This window comes from Gymnogyps californianus, chromosome 15 (assembly GCF_018139145.2).
Source record: "Gymnogyps californianus isolate 813 chromosome 15, ASM1813914v2, whole genome shotgun sequence".
In the NCBI taxonomy this organism is placed as follows: domain Eukaryota; kingdom Metazoa; phylum Chordata; class Aves; order Accipitriformes; family Cathartidae; genus Gymnogyps; species Gymnogyps californianus.
The window spans coordinates 4,845,171-4,866,147 of record NC_059485.1 but is presented as its reverse complement, the minus strand read 5'-3'; the positions used below and the strand labels follow the sequence as shown (position 1 = coordinate 4,866,147).

The following is a 20,977-nucleotide window of genomic DNA, read 5'->3' as shown; positions in this document are numbered from 1 at the left end:
ACACAGGTGACCTCTCCACAGCCCTGTCAAATTGGGAAGGATTAATATCCCTCTGGTAAAAGGAAATTGAGGCACAGGCCAGCTTTGCCTGTGGGACGAAGCCGCAGTTTGTGTGACTGGTATCGGTGTGCCCAAGCGGCCTCGACTGCAAATGTCCTCAGTGCTGGGTGAAGAAAACACATCTTTCTTACAAAACAGCAGGATGAGTTATTTTTGGGTCTCTATAAATTGTCTGTTTTCCAGCACTATCATTCTTACTCTACCAGGGGAACATGACTGACCTAATTAGAGTCTAATTCCAACAGTACAAGACTCAACTTCTAAATACAAACTGTTTTCTTTTTTTAATTTGGGTTATTTTTAACGTATGTACAAGTGCATCTGATTGGTATAAACACCCTAGAGGTAGGGGGCAAGGGAGGAGCAGGGCAATTGGAGTCATCAGAGAAGCTGAACTATGGAAAATTTGGGATGAAGCAGGGTAAATTTCCAGATTGATTCATGAGACTTTGACTTAATCTGCTGGGAGACTGTATCCTCTGGGATTAAACCTCGTGTAACCTGATGGAAATCAGGAAATGTTTTACCGCTCACCATGGAAAGGACTGGCAGAGGAAGGATTCAGCATTTCAATCCTCCATCCAGCAAAAACCATTCAGGGTGATTGATGAAGACACTTACATTGATCCATAGCTGTCTCCACACCACAGAAGAAATTAAAGAGGTGAGAAAAAGATGCTCATTTTCAGTGAAGCCTGTTTCATGAAGCAAGTAAGGGTTAATCCAGCCAGCCAAATGCCTGGCTTTAGTTGCTATAGAAAAATCCTCCCGGTGAGGTTGAGTGAGAAGCCTCCAGCCATACCTGCTTGGATTCTTGGAAGGGACTGTGCCCGAACATGCTCGGGATGGCTCGCATCCAGCACCCACTGATAGGGAGTCCGCAATGCTGAATGAATCACGAGCCAAACAGCTTCATCCCTGCCCTTAGTCCGTGCACAAGATGTGCCCAGAAAAAACAACCAGAGCCGAGGCACCAGAGACAGAAGCGATGGGCCAAACTCTGCTCTTGGGCAGCGATGCCGCTCTGGGTGCCGAGTCTGGCTGAGCAGAGATCCTGGCTCTAAAATGGATTACACCCACTGGGCTGGTTTTAACATGTGTCCTCGTGAGATAGGGTGGGTTTGGAGGTAAGGGGATTAAGGTAGAAAGGGCTGTATGTTGCGTGTTTAAAGCTGATGTCTTCAGGGCCGTGTCATGATTTTTGTTTTTTTCTGGCTTGACTGCTGATTTGGAAGTGGCTCAGCAGAAATTGAGGTCATTGCAAATGTGGCAATGCCACTTCACTTTCTGGAAAGCGGTGGCTGCTTCATCAAGTGAGCCCGAGCTACCAGCTGGGAGGTCTGAAAAGACAGAGAAGTTCTCTGGTACAATGTGAGATGGGCAAAGGAGAGGCTGTCCTTGGAGGAGCTGGTGTCCGAGTGCATGGGGAGTGTCCACAGCACTGCCCGCTCCGTGCTTTCTGTAATTGGTTTTATGCTGTAATGCTGGCTGTGGCTTATAATTTTCTGTCCTTGCTCGGAAATTATAGAGGAGTGAAAGGGAGATGGGTTTCAGCTGTCGACGCTTCAGGAGCATTCAGCAGCGTTGCTGGATGAAAGGAGCAACGCGGTGTTTTAGCTCTGCAGAGGTCTCAGAAATACCCAGGCATGAAGCGCTGTGTGTTTTCAGGCTCGGTGAGAAGGCAGAAACCGGTGCCAGCCCTCGGTCATTCCCCGGCTGCTGGAGCTCTTCGAGGAAGTCGTACATCTGGTGCTTTCCCATTTAGTCCTTTCAAGAGGCTCGTTTGAGAGCAAGGTTTGTAAGGAAGAGCCAGAAATAAACAGCTCATGATCCCATTTGTGGGACGAGAGGAACATAAGAAGAGAATTGTTAAAGATGGGACAATCAGTGAATAAAAGCCTGGTTTTTAACAAGGCTGACATTTTGCTATGTCTATTAGAAGACTCTTGTGTGTTACAACATGACTTTTTCCATAGCGTGTGGAGCAAAGGAAAACCTTTGGGTCTACAACACAGGAGCTAAAGAAAAAGCCTGAGATGCAGCAGAGCATGTGTCTCCTGGGGGTGGTCTTCTACCTGGTGGTCTGCATCCATGCAGGACTTCTCTCCCCTTGGTCTCATTCAGTCCCACCAACCAGACAGTGGTAAAATCACCTCTCCTCCAGGGACGACTCTGTAGTTTAACAGTTTTTGTACCTCTGTCTCTCTGGGAGTTTTTACAAACAGAGGAGGTTTTCGTTTGCCAGCCCTGCTCCTCTGAAGTTCTGCATGAGGTTTAATATCATCTTCTATGCCCCATCAATTCAGTCGTCGTTTCCCCAGTTGCTCTAAGATGTATTGTCCCATTTTTACAGCTACGACACTAGCAGTGACTACGGCCAGATATCACAGCTCAAATCGCCTTCTGTTTGTGTTAACCATGGTGACCATCAGCTTTTGAATCCCCACATCTCTGCTTTGCTTGGCCACCTGTACCCTCTTGGCAGAGAGGAGTGCAGGGTGCTGGCCGCAGGGGAAGGCCGCTGTGCTCCGGGATGACAGTAACACAAATACAGGGAAAGTATCCGACGCATGAAAGCCAAGCGCCCTGCCACTGCTGCGATGAGGAGTGGTAGATAGTGTGTGAGTTAATACTGAACAGGATTGTTGCTGGGGTGGTGTGGCAGGAGCAAACACACCAGGAGCCACCGCAGTGTGATGGACCACGTGGTGGCTAGTGGACGAGCATGGGAGGCATGTGGGGGCATGGCTTCGGTGGTGTCCAGGACCACTACGGGAGACCCTGCCATGGGGGGAGGACTCAGTCACACTGAGTCACTCCTCCTCTCCCCAGGGTATAACAATGTATAGTCTTTTTATAGCACTGTGCGTATAGCCAGGGGTCCTGCAAGCCTCCTTAGAGTCCTTGGGTTTTCTTATTAATGGGGAAAGCAATGGCACTGTGTTGGTGTCAGTAAGAAGGGCGATGTCAGAGGGGCTGAGGCCAAGTCTACTCATGACCTAGAGGAGGAGGTTCCTTTTGGACCACTCTGGGTCCTCCGCAGGTACAAATCATTAACCCTGGAAACATCACTAGGGCTGTAAACCATCTCTGTCTTCTAATATATGACCATGCCCATAGCCCGGTGCATCAAAGATGTCCCTGGCCATTGGTGTCACTCTTACCAATGAGGTTTAACAGCTCTCTCGGAGACATTTCCTATTAAATAAGTTATTATCTGAAATGGGAGAGGGGGGAAAAAAGTGACAATTTTGTGCAAGAGGTGGAATTAGAAGAAGCGTTGATGTCAACTCGCAGTCTGCTGCTGCTGTTATTTTTCACTTGTTTTAGCACATCTGCTGCACGAGCGCGGTGGGAGCACTCATCGCTCCCCCTTTCAGTACCACAAGACGTTTTTCTTGGGTCACCAGCCTTGGACAGATGAGAGCTGCGTAGCACAAACTTGGGCAACTTTCTTCCTTTCTCTTAGACAAGGTGCTGGGATGCTGCGGCAGCCTCACCTGCAGCACTGTTGTGTGGTTTGCTTGCCCACAATGCTAAAACCCTTTAAATGTTGCCAGGAAACACAATCTGGAGAGCCTTCCCCTCTGCTTTATCCCTCCTGGGTGCTATTTCAGTGATATTCACATTAAAAAAATAGCCTCAGTAAGTACACACTCTACTGTTGCATTTGGTCCAAAGGGCTGCGTAAGTATAAAAGCATCACTTTAATACATTCAATTCATATAAAATTGTGCAACGCTGAGTGTTCAGGATCGCCTCACCTGCAGCTCTGAGTCACGGTAGCAATTTTGGCTGGGAGGTGGACTTTTTATCAACTGTGATTTTCTCAAATCTGTGGAGCTAGGGAGACAACGGCGCTCTGAGAGACATGCAAAAAACCGAAACAAAACTCAGGCAAATAAGGAGTTTGCAGAAGTTCGCCAGCCACACGCGTACCCCGTGGATGTGGCTCCCAGCGGGGATGCTGCAGAGCCCGGCTGCGGGAGCCTTGCACAGAACCATCCCCACCGCCAGCCGTACGGGTTTCCCCTCCTGAGCGTTCGTCACCGTAGGGTCACGGGGAGGTTAGCAGAGCGTGTCGCTGCCGGGAAGAGAAGTGCTCCTGAAGTGAAATGCATCAGGGGGACGGTGTCACTGTCCCCCCCTCGGCTGCATGACGGAGCACTGTGGGTTTGATCAGGCTCTGCATCCCATCTTCTCCTTAGGGTGTCACCTGTAGATCAGTAGATTGCTCCCACTCAAACCTATTTTGGACAAACGAGCAATTTCCTTGCCTGTGAAGTTGCTGCATAGTTTATTTACTTTTTGGGGGGTAGCTAACATCTTTGTTCTCCTCTGAAGTCTGGCTTTGCCTCAGTTTCTGTCTGAGAGAGGAGAAAATACTGAACCACAAACCCACTTCCCGCTGAGAAATCACAACAGCTGTTAGCAGAGGTTATTGGAAAATCAAAGGGTTTGTGCGAGGGAAGAAATGCAGCTAATCCCAGCCGGGGAGTTGCTGCCCCAGCACCTGGTTTCTCCTCCTGCCTCTCATCGCAGTTCTTGATGTCTTTCTGGTATGGGACCCCGTGAGGGGGAGAACCAGCCTTTGGATGAAACGATAAAGGATAACTCCCAGGGTATGGTTGCTTCAAGGTGTCTTATAAGGGGGAGAACCCATAAAATGGAGAATAAGGTTCCTGCCACAGCACGCTGCCGGGGTTCAGCTCTTTAGAGCAGCCTGGGGAAGCAGGAATCAGGCACGCACCTCCATAAACCGGTTAATTGATTCCTGTCAGCCACTGATTATGTGAATCATTGAGCACATCGTGGTCGTGCGAAGCTGGGGATGTCTGAGATGTTGTCCTACCAAAAATGGCAGCGCTGCCGCTTGGCTCTTCCACATGGGTGTGGAGGTGACCCCTGGACTCGCCAGCAGCTCAGCACCCATTGCATGTGTTTTATGAGGCAAAATAAATGTTCGGGCAGAGGCAAAAAACTCTGCTGGCCTGTGGGCACAGCCACACGTGATCTGCCTGCGCTGACTGGCAGATAATTGCAGAAGCACTGGGGTTTCTTCAAGGCTGAGTGTGCCAAAGGCAGATGAGCAATGCCTGGTGCAGGGGAGCGTGATGTGCACGTGAGGTCCTCGGCTGGGGTTCCTCTCCTCTCGGCCATGCGGGTCTACTGGTGGGGTCAGGGGGACACGGGGAAGGGGACTGCGCTGGACTGTGCAGAGAAGAAGACACGTAGCCCTTCCTGGTGTGATGGGGACAAAGGAGACAGTGTCCCGACCCATCCCCACAGCCGCCCACCAGCATGGGGAGTTTGCAAACACAGTAGCTCAACTGGCCAGAGGCTCCACTGCACAGTCTGCCCGTATGCAGAATGTGTTTTCCCTGTTTCTCAGGTAGAAAGCAGCCGGTCCTGTGTGTGTGGCTGGGGGGGACACTGAGCTGCCTAAAGCCAAACAACAAAAGTCATCTAGTGCAACTCCACGGCTGAGAGCAAACAGAAAGCCCAGGGCAAAAGGGAAATGGGAACCCATCCCTAAACGCCATGGCTGGGGCGCGTTGGTGCTGGCTGACCTCCTTGTGAGCACGGTGCTCACCGTGCCAGCAGATTGCTCGGTCCTCAACACCTCCTGCCCACATGCCCGTGCCCTGATGGCTTCCTGGGGCTTGAGCCACAGGCAGGCAAGTCAGCAAAGCCACCGCTCCGTGCAGCAGGACGTCAGGCAGGACTCCCATCGGCTCAGGTGCAAGCACAGGTTGTGCCGCCACAGGACCATACCCTTCTCCCCACCGAGTCTGAGGTCCAGACGGCTCTGCCTGAGGATAACGGACCCCTTTCAGCTCTGGGCAAGTGTTTCCCGGCAGGTCTGTCTCCTCCAGCCCCTTCCCTCCTGGACCCTAAATAGGAGGTGCGGGAAGACAAGATAAATGAGGATGGGAGGGGGAGGCAGAAGGGAAGGTATATCTGTGCAGCCAGAAACCTGCCGGGAGCTGGGGGGGGGCGGGCAGTAGCAGTTCCTTGGCCCTCCTGATTGTACCCCTCAATAAAAGGGATGAAGCCAGCAAAAGCAAGACTAGACAGGGGAAGGGGGAGCGAGTCTGGTTCAGCATCGCTGCTGCTGTGGGAACAGCCCGGGGCTCCTCCTCAGCCCCACGTGAACCTCACGGCTTTCGGGTGAGATGCAGGTGGAAAGGGTTAAGGAAGTTGATGTCCTTAGCTATCTTTTTCTCTTGTAAAAACTGTTCTTTCAGCAGCTTCCAATCTCAAGATATGTGGGGCTGGGCATCTTATTGACATCCCAATCCAGGGAGAAACATGCCCAAGGGTTAAAGTTTGAGCAACCCAACAAGCAAACAAGACAACTCCTCCTTCAACGTCATGTGAGCGTGGCTGTGGCTAAAGGCCAGGGAAAAAAAATTCATAAACCAAGGCTGCGGCTTTGCAGGAGATGTGTGCTCTCAGGGCAGGCGGGGAGACACGATGGATCTCCTGCCAAACTTTTCTTTTGTCACTTGGCTGCTCCTCATCGTTTTCCTTAGCCTCCTGGTCCTGTAAGTAGAGGCTGGTCCCCCAGGGTGACTGAGGAGGAGGAGAACCCTGTGCCTGCAGCTGGGGAGGGGCTGGGGCCATCACCCTCGGTGTGCAGTGCCCAAGTAAATGCATTAGTGTTAAAAACTCATCCTCAGTCTTCCTGTGCTACCGTCAAGGCAGAGCCGAGGGCTGATAAAGGGGGGTTGCAGGGCTTCCCCGTGCCCTCCCCGTGCCAGCTGGAAGGGAAGGAGGAAGCTGGGCTGGGCGGGGAGAGAAATAAAAAGGAACTTCTTGATTTTTTTGCTTTTCTCAGCAGATCCAAAAGAAGAAGTAACTTCTGCGTTTTTAACTGCAGCCAGCTCTGGCTGGCTGCAAAGGGGATGGGGTGTCCTTGGGCTCTGCAAGCTGGGAGCTGGGCAGTGGGTGATGTCTATGTCTGCCCATGCGCTCGTGCCAGCAAAAGCCCCCATTTAAATAGTTACGTTGGCAAAATTGCCCTTTTGCTTATATTGCTCAGGGGAGCTGTAGTGAGCTATACAGGCAAAAACTTAATTTTGCTGTTGTAATTTATGTCCCTGCTCTGCTGCTGTGCTGCTGTGGCTCTACCACCTGAGCATCGCAGTAGGTCTTTGCAAAGACAAACACAAGGGCAGGTCTCAGCTTGAAAACTTAATCCCTCTGAGACCTCTCTTCAGTCACCCGAGTCACAGTTGTCTGATCTGGGGAACTAAATGAGGCCCCTGAATAAAGACCTGAGGTGCTCAGGTACACCGTGTTTGCCTAGCCTGGGATGCAGCTCCCTTCAGCCCTTGTCTTGTATCAAAATGTACCCCGAATTATCTTGTACCCCAAGTGATCTGCATTTATTGCAGGAAGAGAGTATCCTCAGCAGGTCTGCTGCTGCTGGTCTGTAATTTCAGCTTTCTCTGGGTGACAGGAACCAGTTATTTAAGCTGTTCACTGTGCTCAGGGTGAAGAATCTTCTCTTTTTGTTGCATAAATGCATCTCACATGCTCTTTCCTTGGCAGCTATGGGATATGGCCCTTCCGGGCCTTCAAGAAGCTGGGCATCCCCGGGCCACAGCCTCTGCCGTTTTTGGGAACTTTCCTGGAGTACCGGCATGTGAGTACTGGCAGCTGCTGCTCCGTAGCTGCCTTAGATTCTTACTTGTAGCTGGTGCTGTTTTTCCCATCCTTTGGGCATCTCTTTCCTCTGCCCTTGATTCAGTCGGATGGAAATGATGCTTTCAGGTAGGAAGCTCTTTGGACACACAGAGAATACAAAAATTCAGGCTGACCTGAATGAGATGTGCTGTGTTTTTCAACTACTTTGTAGTTTAAGTTATTAGTTTCTCCCTGGATTTCTACCTGCTCCCCAGCAGCTGAAGTTCTGTTGGAAACAAAGAAAAAAAATATTGGAGAGATGCCTAAGACTGCTAATTTCTGAGAACTGCCTGTTTCTTTGTGCTTTGTGTCATCCCCATGAAGAGGCTGAATTATCCCCAGCAATGCCCCATCCAGCCACTTGCTGTTGGGCCAGCCTGAGACTAAGCCAGACAAATAGATTTCTAAATAAATGTCAAATGTTATCACCTTACCAAACCTTACCAAATAACTAGGTAGTAGCTGGTCCCAGGTAACTGACTGCAAATGTAGAACAAAATGTATTAGCTTCAATGAAAGAGATGTTTTAGCTTGTGTTTGCTGGGATTACAGCCTGCACATGGTCTCTTACTAATGGTTTAGTTGATGTATGGTGAGTGTTATGTGTCCCATAAGCTTCATCCTTACATGTAACATCAGTTAAAACCTTAATGGAAATAAAGCAAAACAAAAAAGCCATCATCACTCTGGTTCGGTAACTGCAGCGGAAGATCTCATGAGGACAAGGCAGTAGCAGCTTTAACTTGTTGAGGACACCCTGGGATCTAGTTCTGCCTGCTAATTCTGCTCACGCTAAAACAGTGTACCCTGTTGTACCTTGTCTCCGTTACATTTTTAACTCAGGTTGGCTAGTGGAAGTTGAAAGTGCTTTTGTTTTTTTCTCTCTTGGTCTCTTTTTTCCCTCCAGTGCAAATGTCCCCTAAGTGTCTATGTGACTCTTAAGAGCTACCATACACCCCGCAACCTCTGCCACTTCCAGTGGGTCTGTGGGATGCACCGCGCTGCCAGCTGTGACCTGCTTTGATCACTCTTTGCTGGCAAACTGTTTGTTTCCCCTTTCTTCTTTTGCAGGGAGTCCTGAACTTTGATCAGATGTGCTTTGAAAAGTATGGCAAAATCTGGGGGTGAGTTTCTTTCTGCAGAACAAAACTGCCTGTTTGGGGTGCTCCGCGGCCCCAAAATAGAATGGAAAAAGGTACGTTGCCACCACATCTCAGCACTGTAATTCCAGCAGTGACAGCTTGGGAAAATACAGGTTCACCACTGGGAAAGTCTCCAGCCATCTCTCCAAGGCTTCTCTCCTGCTGGGATTTCAATACCGTGCAGGACTGGGATGATGGTGGCCAGTTTGGGGGGTAATTTGTTTGCATAAGCTTTGAAAATAACCTCCACTGCTTGGTGTCAAACTGAGCCTCACGCCTTTGAAGCGGCTCTTCTGTCTGTCTTGAGCAGAAAGCAAGCTGCAGGCTGCCGCGGTGTTTTTCATCTTGCTCCCTGCTTCTCCCAGAGCCGGGGCACAAGCTACCTTTCAACTTGCCTCCCCGCTCCCTGCACAGCGCTGGTTTTGTGCAGGGGCCTCTTATCATGCTTCTATTGAGAACCTCTCAAACCGAAGCAAAATTGTTGCGCAAAAAAATCCTAGGAGACTTCACAAAACCTAGCATATTTTTTCGAAAGATTAAATGTTCTCAAGCCTCTTGAAGACGGCAGCTTCCCTCAGCTGTGGCCCAAGGCTCCCTGCCCCTTACCCCAAACCATGGCTTTTAAGTTTTTCTGTCTCTGTTGATTGGAAAAAGGAGGAGACAGATGAGTTTTTCCCCTCTCATTGCCTCGTAGGCCAGGCAGGGAAATCTCTTTACCCCACAGGCAGGCTATTCAGTGTGGATTTATTGACTCCAGCTACCAGTTGCAGAAACAGAGTTCAGACAACCCAAGTGCAGGGGATCAATGTCGTGGCAAAAGCTGCCTTTTATCTAAACCCACACTGCTTTGGCAATTCTTTAATACCACAGACGATTGCTAGAAATGCTCATGATGTCTGTGTTTGGCACTTTCTTTCTCTTTCTCCTGTTTTACTACATAATAAAACAGTTTCAGCCTCATCCCTTCGGCTGTTTTGTCAGAGGGGACTCAGCTGGCCCAAACCCTTTGGGCTCCAGCAGTCAATGTGCACGGCTCTGACCACAGACAAAGCAGGCTGCTTTTGCTCCAGCTGACCGTGAGCAATGGACTGACTGTGGGTTTCTCTTGGCTTAGGATTTTTGATGGCAGGCAGCCTGTGCTGGCCATTTTGGACCCCATCCTCATCAAAAACATCCTGGTGAAAGAGTGCTATACTGTTTTTACCAATCGCCGGGTAGGTATCTAGTCCTGTGCTTTGCTCTCCAGTACAGAGCGCATGCAGGAAGAACGAAAGAGTTTCTTCTTGGTTTCTGTTCTCCTTCTCTGAGCCCTTCAGCAAGTAGTTGCTTTCTCTTGTGCCCCAGTTTATTGATGGTCCCAACAACAAAACTCTGCTAGGGAGGTGTAGAGGCCACTCTGGCTGGGACACTGGGACATCAGCCTGGATGTACCCTAGGGTTGATGTCATTTATGACTCTTATACTTTTGTTTCCATTTCTGTTGTTTGTCGGTTGAGGTAGAGCTGATATGACTTTAGGGACCAAGTCAACACTCCGCGGTGGGGTTTTTTTTTGCATTTCTGTCATGTGGAAGGGGGCTGGAAACCTTCACCCGTGTCCCTGTATAACCGTGTCCCTTTTGCTGTAACATTCTCCCTGTGCAGAACTTCGGTCTGAACGGGTTCCTGGAGTCGGCCCTCAGCGTGGCTGAAGATGAGAAGTGGAAAAGGATTCGTACTGTGCTGTCTCCAACCTTCACCAGCAGGAAGCTGAAGGAGGTAAAGGAGAGGCCACTGGTACTTTGCATCAATAGCTGGAGGAGGACTGGGCCATTTCTGAGTACAGACCTTCCCCTCAAATGGGGAAGTCGCCCTGTTTGTCAAGACCACATCCGTTGGCACCTGCGTTGTTGGGTGCAGTTCAGCAACGCGGTGGCTGTCTACCATCATGGGGAGGGAGTCAGGAGAAGGGTATGGGGGATGAAATGGCACACAAGGTATTGCAAGCTGAAGCTGTTGGCCCTATGACCTGTATTTTCTTCTTGCTAAGTGCATCACTCAGACCATGGGTGCCCATGTTCCATGCACTCAGGAGCCATGTTCACTCCCAGCTGGAGTGGGTGCTTAGCTGGAATGGGAGCTGCATCTGGATTTTGGGAGGAGAACCTTGCTCAATCATAGTCATATGAGCTCTGTGGACTGGTTATTAAGATGAGAGAAAGCAATGTCTGAGGCTTGGAAATGGTACTTTCCCCTTGCCTGCTTTTCCTCCCCAAGCCAAAGACTTGGCAAGTCACAGATGGCAGTGTGGAATTGCCCAGCCTTGTTTGGTGGAGGTGAAAGAGTCAACAATGCCTTTTGCTTTGGTTTGCATTTCAGATGTTCCCTATCATTAATCATTATGGTGAAATATTAGTGAAAAACATTGAGAAGAAAGTGGCTAATGATGAGTTCGTGACCATGAAGGAGTGAGTAACTGTGTGGGGCTGACAGGAAAGAGTTTGTATTCAGTGCGGGGAAGGGGCTGTTTTGGAGAGCCTTTTCCACGCTGCAGCATAGATCCCTTGTCAACTATGGAGGCAAACTCCATAGTGGTCATGGGCATGGTATGTTCCTCAGTGGTGGGCTTGCTGTGCTCTGCTCTGCTCAAATGGAGTAACTGTGCTCTGTTCCCTGTTTCATTTTACTGGGGATGCATTTTGAGGAAGGTGTAGGGCCCTTTCCAGAAGCCCCGCGAGATGTGGTATTTTTGGATGTCATTTTTACAATCTCTTTTACAGATGGAAATCAGAATACAGCCTTTGTTACCCCAGACTGCAGTTCAGTGCTTTCCAACTACAGCTGAGGTTTTTGACCCTGAGAAAAACTGGGGGACGAATGCAACTGGGGAAACTTGGGAAAATATAATGATGGTTACTGCCAAATCGGGACTGGACCTACTATGTTAGGACTCTGCACTGAGTCCTTGATTAAAAGAGATTCCCTCTCTCAAGGATTGTTCCTAGACGGGCTGTTATTCACTACTCTGGTTGGGTACATCCCATTCACTCTCTCTTCTTCTCTACCCAGCATTTTTGGAGCCTACAGCATGGATGTGGTGGCCAGCACTTCTTTCAGTGTGAATATTGACTCCATGAGCAACCCCAGTGACCCCTTTGTCACCAACATTAAGAAATTTCTCAAATTCAGTTTCCTAAACCCTGTGTTCGTATTCTTAGGTATGACACACCTCATATCAGCCCTGAATTGATGTCAGAGGTGGTGACCACCTGCATTTCCTGATAGCTCCCTTAGTAGCTTTGACTCCTCTTTGCCTTATGGGAGATGCTCAGCACTTTGCAGGATTAGATTCACCGTAGCAGATCTGTAGAAATAGTTCCCCAGGGAAACTGCAGTCAAGATCTGTACAGCCCATGTGGGTCTTTGCAGCACCCTCCTACAAGCAGAGACCCTGTTTGCAGAGATGTGATAGAGAGCTTCTTTGTCACAGAGACCTGCACTTAGTGTGGCATTGTGGCCATATAGTGATATATGGAGGAGATTCTCAAGTGCTGTCGCTTGCCAGCTGTGGTTAGGTAAAAAGAGAGCTGAAGGCAACAAAAAGAAATTTTTTGGGTCAGAGTCCAGATTTACCCCTCTCCTTTCTATGCTTTGTGCCACTTTTTAGTTTCTTGGGCCCCTTTGAGCTAAAATACGTTGTTCTTTTATCTCCTTTTAGTGTTGTTCCCCTTCGTTATCCCAGTGCTGGAAAAGATGAACGTGACTCTGTTACCCTCAAAGGTCATGGACTTCTTCAAGGGTGTCTTCATAAAAATGAAGAAGGAACGAGAAAAGGGCAGCAGCACGGTGAGTCCAGCCCAGGTGGCCTTTTCTCTTCACTGTGCTGTCCTTCTGAGTGCAGGAGGGACCTGGTGGCGTCTTCAGAAGCTGTGGTGTATCGCCTACCCTCCATAACAGCTCCCAGCTCATCAAACCTGGGGAGGGGCAGAAACATGCCCTGCCTGGGCTTCCACGTGGAGAAAGTATCTGTGTTCATCGAGGGTCTCCAGTCTGAACGTCAAAGTGCACCGAAGCCGTGAGCCTGCCGCTGGGGCTGTGAATGGAGCAGGTGTCTCAGCAAGGAGCTTGTGCTGGACAAGGTTTGCCTCCTCCCCACTCACATCTTCTCTGACTGCCTCTGTTTCTCCCCAGGACCGGGTTGATTTCCTGCAACTCATGGTTGACTCACAGAACTCACATGACCGCTCCAAGTCTGCTGAGACCGACTCGTACAAATGTATGTCTTGAGATCTGTCCTTGCCTCAGCAGAAAGCATGGTAGTTCCTCGTGCGGTTAAAGGAAGGAAGTAGGAGAGGATTTTAGTCATTAATCCTACGGGAGATTCAAGGTCTCAGTAGTGGGGCTGTAATGATGGTTATCACATATCAGCCATACTTTATTATATCCCATTTCCTGGGAAAAATCCTGAGGTCTGTTTGTGCAACAAAGAGCAAACAGAGTGAATATCTCCTTACTCCCATTTCTTATTTTATCTCCTCTGAAGGCCAGCGATGTTGGCTGTATTTCATAAAGCACACAAAGCACATATGCTGCATGTACCTTGCTCATCTGTGAGCTCATCTCTGTTCCTCATCCTAGGTAAACTCTTAGATTTAGAAAATAATGGCTCAGCCAAAGCATAGTCCCAGTCCGTCAACATCAATCAAGGCAGGATGCTTGTAAACTTTCGAGGTGCCAGGGCAGGGTATTTGTACAGCACCCTGCACTGCAGGCTGCATCCCGGCAGCGCTTGGACGCTACTGCAGTACCAGCGTTAAATCCTGTGTTGTCCTTATTACTACTGTTGTACTTATTACTACACGTTATGCTCAGGGCTACTAATCCCTCAGCAGCGCAAGGCTCACCTCATGGCTTAGAGGAGCTCCTGGACATCTCTTCATCTCTAACTTTTCCTGGCACGTGCCCCTCTTTTTTTTGGCCCAGGAGCATGGTCCCAGAAGATAGCAGAGACTTTCTGAGTCAGGCTCAGGCTGCACATGCCTTGATTCTGCTCTTAAAGAAAGCAACGTAACACTGCTGATCTTGACAGCAGTTTTCTGGCTGTACAACAGTGCCACATCCACCCTTTTGTGGTACCAGAGGGTTAGCTGGATGTTTCCTTTACCAACTGTTAAGTAGTTATGAATAGTGTTACCTAGATTGACGAGCGGGATCCTGAATTCCCAAGGGTTAATCACTGTAGTTTTCAGCTGTGCATTTGCTTTTATGCCTCTTTTCAGCATTAAGTGATGAGGAGATTCTGGCCCAGGCTCTTGTCTTTGTCTTTGCTGGTTACGAGACCACCAGCTCCACCCTCAGCTACATATCATACAACCTGGCCACCCACCCTGACGTGCAGCAGCGACTCCAGGATGAGATTGATGCAAACCTGCCCAACAAGGTAAAGGAGGGTGGGGAGATGCGAGAGTTGTTCCCACCTATGCCTTGTAGACCTTGAGCCAAACGCCAGGTTGGAAACAAAACAGGGTGGAGGAGGTGCTGGCACTGAGATTTCGCCTCCTCTGGTCTCTGATGCCTGAAGGGGAACTGTTGCGGGGGTGTTGGGGTGGGCGTTGAAGTTCCGTGTTCGTAGCCATCCTGATTCCTCTCCCCAGGCTACTCCCACGTACAACGCCATCACGCAGATGGAGTACCTCGATATGGTGGTGAACGAATCCCTCCGGCTCTTCCCCCCTGGAGGCCGCATTGAGAGGGTCTGCAAGAAGACGGTGGAGCTCAACGGTGTGACTATTCCAAAGGGCATGGTGGTCATGATCCCAGCCTACGTGCTGCATCGTGACCTGGCGTACTGGCCGGAGCCGGAGGAGTTCAGGCCTGAGAGGTGAGGGCCAGGCGGGGGGAATAGCTGCACGCTCAACCTCAGCCCTGGGAGTGGAAACGGCAGCGAAAGTGGGGAATGCATGATTATAACATTTAAATTAGGCATTTATCATTGTCTGACATCTAGTCCCAGCATTACCGTGAGGGAAGTTTTATGATCTACATCCATAAACTGTGCATGGAATTTAATTAACTGCATTGAAAGGAGCGACAGTGAGAGCAGCTCCCAGCAGCTGTAACACTGAGGGGTTTATGGCCAGATATTAAAACAAGAGCCATTGGGTGACTGGCACAATGCCGTGCAAATCAGCAGTGGAAGGGCAAAGACAGGTAGGAAATAAAACTTAATTTTTCAACTGAAGTTATGAAACATTCCTTGCTTAGGAGTCTCTGTCATACCCTGTGAAATGAGGCAATAGCCCAAGGCAGACCTGGGCGACCGTGGGCCTGCTAGTCTTCAGGTGGCCACAAAGATGTCGAGGGCTGGTCCAGAGAGAGCAGGACCAGATCTGTGCCCTTGCACCAGGATTTGAAATACCCCTGGAGGCCGACCCTGGTGTGGAGATGTGGTGACCTTTGGGACAAAACATGGTAGCAGTATCAGGCAGAAGTTAGGGAGGAAGATGGGTGCCGCTGAAATCACCTATGGACCCCTATGGTCACCTTGTGTTGAATGCAGAAGGAACCACCCAAATGGGAGTACTCTGGCAATGGGCAGGTTACACCAGTTGCTCCAGTAGCTGCATCCTTATTCCAGTTGACAAACCGGGCATGGGTAGCTGGACAGGAGCTCTTTAGGGATCACTTGCCTTGCTGGGAGTTCATTAGAGGGATGTGCTGGTGTCTCAGTAGCAAGATACTTCAGTGCTGACTTAGCATGGCTGAGGTTTGTACCTGGACCTCATGCACCAGGAATGAAAAGCTTTCTGACATGAAAACTAACTGATCACTAAGAAGTATTACTGAAAATGCTCAGTGGCAAATTTCTCTGTGAAGCTGATTGTTCTTCCCTGTTTTTCATGATGAGGAGAGGAACGGCTGGCATGTCTCAAAAGCAACCCTGCCTTTAGTCACGCAGGGGGAGAACGTCTTTGTGTTCGCTCAGTCCTTTGATCTAAAGGGAAGACGTAAAGCTGTAGACCTGTGTGTTTTAGGGTTTGAAATCTGGGTTCAGTTTTTGAGCTGAGAGGGAGATCTGAGAAAAAAGTAGTTATGAAATCCATTAGCATATTTCAGGTATTCCCTGTTCACCTGATGCACCTGGAGATGCACAACCAAATCCAAGCAGCAGGACAAAAGCAGAGGCATAAGGTATCTAGTGAGACAGAAATAAGGGACTTAGCTGATTTCTTCTAATACGCACAGAAACACAAAAAGCTTTTGCCTTCCCAGACCCCTCATCACTTCAGATCTGAAAGCTGACACATCCTGGAAAAGTAGCTCTTTCTAACTTTTTTTTTGGTTGTAATCAGGTTCAGTAAAGAGAGCAAAGAGTCTATTGACCCCTACACCTTCCTGCCGTTTGGGGCTGGCCCCAGGAACTGCATAGGAATGAGGTTTGCTCTCCTCATCTTGAAAGTGGCTGTGGTCGTCCTGTTGCAAAACTTCTCGTTCAGAACCTGCAAAGACACGCCGGTGAGGATATGGGATGATGTGTTTCATTATCTGCCCTTTAGTCCCACTGAGATGGTCCTGCGCACTCTCTTTTGCCTACATCTCAGGACAAACAGGGAACTGTCTCTCATGCACATTAAATCCCTCTCTTCCCTGAGGAGTTCAGAGACTGCTAGCTTCAGGACCGCTGAACCTTGTCTGCAGACTTGGGTTTTACTACTTCACAGAGATCAGGGAGGAAGATTTCACTGTGGATTAGAGAGGCATATGGGAATAACTGTATTTAAATCTTATCAGTTAATTTAAGTGGTTCACCACAAGTTACTGATACATTTTTTTAAGCCTCTACAGAAGCAAATTTAATGTTGGTGTAATATGTCAGGCTGAAATCCCTGAAGTCCTCTGCGTCTCTTTGGGTGCACCTAAGTTGTGGTGTGCTCACTGCCCCATGGTGCAGTGCTGGTCTGCCTTGACCTGGCTTAGGAAGACCCTGCTCCAGAGAGCAGAAAAGGAATATTCCCCCAGCCCACCCAGCCCACTCCAAAGCTGCGCTTTGCAACACAAACACGGCTATTCTCTGTGAGAGATCCCAAGACATCAAAATTCATCTCTTCCGGGCCACCAAGCAGTCTCTAAAGGGTGACAATTTTCAAGCAAGTGCAATCTGAGCTAAACTTGCATTGGTGACCTTCTCCGCCTTTGAGGCTATGCAGGATCCCACGAGGTTTTGGGTTTGCCTGGGGTCCCCGTGAACACCACATGCAGTGCTGATGGGTCAGGCTCTGCAAGATGGGGCTGTTTGACATAAAGTAAATGCGATGGCTGTTGGAAATTATGTGTCAAGCAAGCCCTCCTGAAAACATGGCAACTCCCTATGACTCAGAGGCAGGTAGCACTATGTTTGGCGTTAGCTTCCAACCCTGACCCGGCTTTCTGCATTGACTGCCACGAAAGGCATTGCCATTAATACATTTCGTTCACGAGGCGAGCTTGGGAAGTCAGAGCGGAGGGAGCAGCAAGTGTATTCAAAGGACATCTGTTGTAAGAAACAGAAAAATCCTTATTAAATTATAACTTGGCACAAGTGCTCAGCTGGAATCTCTGCAGATTCAGATTGCAACTCAACTAGTAACCTGGAGGTGAAAGACTGTAATAGTCCATTAACAATGCAGTGACCTATCCACCCTCCCCCAAGTCTAATGACATTTTTCTAGTCCTCTGCAATCCATAAAATTGATTCTTTTTATAACTGACTTTAATTAAAAGGAGACAAGTTAAATATGTATTGTATTATTGGTGCCCATAGGTTTATGGGGCTCTTTTGGCCCTTTTTTCTACAGAAGATGTCATGTATATCAGATCAGAGCGGTAGGGAAAAATTCATGCCGGAACATCCCTTTGGAATATGTATATGGAAGCTGCAGCCTCTTCGCACTCCTCCACTGGTGGCACACTGGGCTCCGAGCCACATTGCTTAAATTTCCTGAAACAAAGCTTACTGGGATACGGAGATTTTAATGTAGCTTGTCGGGCTCAGGGTGTATTACCCTTATCCTGATGGGGAGAAGGAGAGCTGGGATACAAGGAGCATCAACTTGATGGAGGAGACTTGGTAAAACACTCTTCCCTCCCCTGCAAGATGACTCCCTCCAACACTAGTTTTAAATGTTCTTTTAATTGAGATTTCCAGCCCACCCCAAGGGAGCCCGTCGCTTTTCTGTGTGCGGATGCTTTTTCTTTGGTACTCAGTCTGAGCAGCAATCTTAGTTTCATTCTTCCTGGAGAGCTTATTGCTCCTCCAGCTCCCATTATGATCTAGCTCCCCTTGGCGCTGACACACTTCAGCATTAAACAAAATGGCACTGCGTGCCTCTCCTTAGCTACAGCTCCCTGGATGGATTTTGGGTGTTTTTCCCTCCACGTGCAGCCTTGTCGTGGTTTAACCCCAGCCAGCAGCTAAGCACCACGCGGCCGCTCTCTCACTCCTCCTCCCTCGCAGTGGGATGGGAAGGAGAATCCAAAAAAAAAAAGTAAAACTCATGGGTTGAGATAAGAACAGTTTAATAACTAAAGTAAAATAAAATATAATACTAACAACAATAATAATAATAATAAAAACTGTAATGAAAAGGAATATAACACCAAAAAAAAAGAAAAAAAAAGAAATAAAACCCAAGAAAAGACAAGTGATGCACAATGCAATTGCTCACCACCCGCTGACCGATGCCCGAGCAGCAATCCGCCCCTCCCAGCCAACTCCCCCCAGTTTATATACTGGGCATGACATTCCATGGTATGGAATATCCCTTTGGCTAGTTTGGGTCAGCTCTCCTGGCCATGCTCCCTCCCAGCTTCTTGCACACCGGCTTGCTGGCAGAGCATGGGAAACTGAAAAATCCTTGACTTAAGATAAGAACTACTTAGCAACAACTAAAACATCAGTGTGTTATCAAAATTATTCTCACACTAAATCCAAAGCACAGCACTGTACCAGCTACTAAGAAGAAAATTAACTCTATCCCAGCTGAAACCAGGACAAGCCTGTTGATCAGTGCAGCTCTTCCTACCATGCCATGTGGAAGCCAGAATTCACTAACCAGTTTATTCAAGGGCTGAGGGCTATTAAATCCCCGCTTGCAGCTGTTTTTCATGAGCAATAGTGATAGTCCTGCTGTAAGTACATCTGTAAGTTAGAAAATGCATTGAAAACAAGGTGTGGCTGAGACATATGTGGGCTGTAGGGGTCCTGTTGGTGTCATGACTGTCCCTTTTCCCAGCTTACATGGCTATTTTGTTTTTTTTTTCCCTCCTGCTCAAGATCCCGCTGGTTCTGGACACAAAAGGTTTCATGCAACCGAAGAAGCCCATCGTCCTGAAGATGGTCCCCAGAGCCCCTGCCGATCTGGAGAAGTGAAGGAAGCAGAAACAGATCAGAGGCTCTTGTTTGATGGTACCTCCTCTAACTCTTGAGAGGAGACCCAGATTGATGTGTGCGCTGTAGAAATGTCAGTGGTGCAAACCCCCATTTCACAACAAGGCATTTGGGGTTTGGGCCAGCATAATTACATGAGCATTATCTTAATGAAAACTAGCCCCAGATCCTGCTGTCCTCGATCACAATAGGCATTTTGCAAGACCGTTTGCGCTCAAGCTATTTGGGCATTTTTCTCTCTCCCTCTGAAGAGGCACTTTTCTAAGCAATTTGATTCCAGACACTGTCAGTCTCTTCTGGCAGTGTAATTTAAATCAAGATAGAGAGAGCAAATTGCACATAGTTAACTAATGCTACCATTGCTCCTGTTCCTACTGCCTGCTGGGTGACTCTGTGTGTCTTCTGGTTTTATTCTTGTGGGAATGCAGAGTTGTCCAGGGCTATTTCCTCAGCTGTGTGCTATGACCCTAACAAGTGTTAAAGTGGTCACATCCTTGCAGGAATGAATGCCTGCAGCAAATTTTCTGATGCTGATTTATTTAGATTTTCTTACGATTTTAGAGGCTTTTGCGTGATTCAGAGTGCAGCTGAGTTAACTGGAGGAGCCCAGAGACAAGCAGTTACCCTTAATGACTGGAGATTTGCAGAGTGGGAGAGAAGTGCCCCGCACGTGTTGCCTGATTGTTTGCTTATTTTACTGCAGGCATGCAGCCATCTCCCATAGAAGGCATTGTCAACACAGGCACCATCTATACTGCTGTCATGACACCTTTTAGTCTCTGATTTATATTAGGCCGCTGTAAGACCAACCTAACTGAATTAATAATGATTCAGGGTGCATCACTGAGAGCCTTCAGATGCCTTGGAGAACTCGAGTCTGGAAGAAAGGTGTTGCCTTTGGTTATTGAGAGCTGGAAAGTCTTGCTAGACATTGTCATTTTTTAGACTCTAGAAGACCTGTACACTCGCATTTCATATTATTCCTCCAGAAACTGCTACTGGAGGGCTAACTGCAATAAAAAGCTCACTTACCTCTTCTGTAACCAACTGATGCCAGTCTCTGCTTCTGCTCTTTCCTCCATACACAAGTGAATCCATCTGTAGGTCTCATAAGCCATTGGCCAGACAACGATGTGGTCCCGTCACCTCTCCCAGCTGGGCTTCGTCACTTCTTTGGTGGGATCCTCAAAGGATCCTCAAAAATCAGTGCCACAGAGTGGAGATAGAAGTTCTCTTTTGCAATTCATTCTTCCACTGTCTCCTTGTAGCACCACAGATTACTGAGGGAGTGGTCTTGGCAGTCTCAGCCAAGCATTTGTCTTTCTGTGAAAGTAGAGGGGTTTGATTCCAGCATTTGCTCCGTGCTGCAGAGCAGCTGACCTCATGCAGCGTTCAAAGTGCTCTCCCTGCTCTCTCCTAAACCCCTCATGCACCTGCTTTGCTTGTTCCCTTCCGCAGGGGGATGTCTTCTGCTTCCAAGCTGTCAGATTTCGGCACTGGGTGAAATACTTGCATCTGCGTATCCATCCAACCCAGTCACTGCCATATATAATGCTGCATGGATTCCTGGGAGATGAAAACTCATTATATCCTGAATGAATCCCTATGTGTATCATCAGTAGTAAGAGCTGCTTCTGGAGATGCAGAGTTTAAGATACAACAGTCCAAAATAAATGGCT

At 48.5% G+C, this 20,977-nt stretch overlaps 1 protein-coding gene across 1 annotated transcript; it reads left to right on the top strand.

The window, feature by feature from the left end:
- Positions 1-6,537: 6,537 nt before the first annotated feature.
- On the top strand, positions 6,538-19,686 carry LOC127022237 (cytochrome P450 3A12-like). Its single transcript, XM_050905718.1, has 13 exons — positions 6,538-6,608; positions 7,618-7,711; positions 8,824-8,876; positions 10,009-10,108; positions 10,538-10,651; positions 11,252-11,340; positions 11,942-12,090; positions 12,591-12,718; positions 13,064-13,148; positions 14,152-14,312; positions 14,527-14,753; positions 16,225-16,387; positions 19,185-19,686. The coding sequence occupies exons 1-13, from the start codon at positions 6,538-6,540 to the stop codon at positions 19,278-19,280; spliced, it is 1,530 nt and encodes a 509-aa protein (XP_050761675.1). The 3' UTR covers positions 19,281-19,686.
- Positions 19,687-20,977: the final 1,291 nt, after the last annotated feature.

What these genes read in the sequence shown, in the direction of transcription:
- LOC127022237 (XM_050905718.1), top strand. Translation starts at nt 6,538, where the DNA reads ATGGATCTCCTGCCAAACTTTTCTTTTGTCACTTGGCTGCTCCTCATC. An exon ending in AAGTATGGCAAAATCTGGGG is followed by an intron (nt 8,877 to 10,008) that starts GTGAGTTTCTTT and finishes CTCTTGGCTTAG; the next exon opens with GATTTTTGATGGCAGGCAGC. An exon ending in GAGTTCGTGACCATGAAGGA is followed by an intron (nt 11,341 to 11,941) that starts GTGAGTAACTGT and finishes TTCTCTACCCAG; the next exon opens with CATTTTTGGAGCCTACAGCA.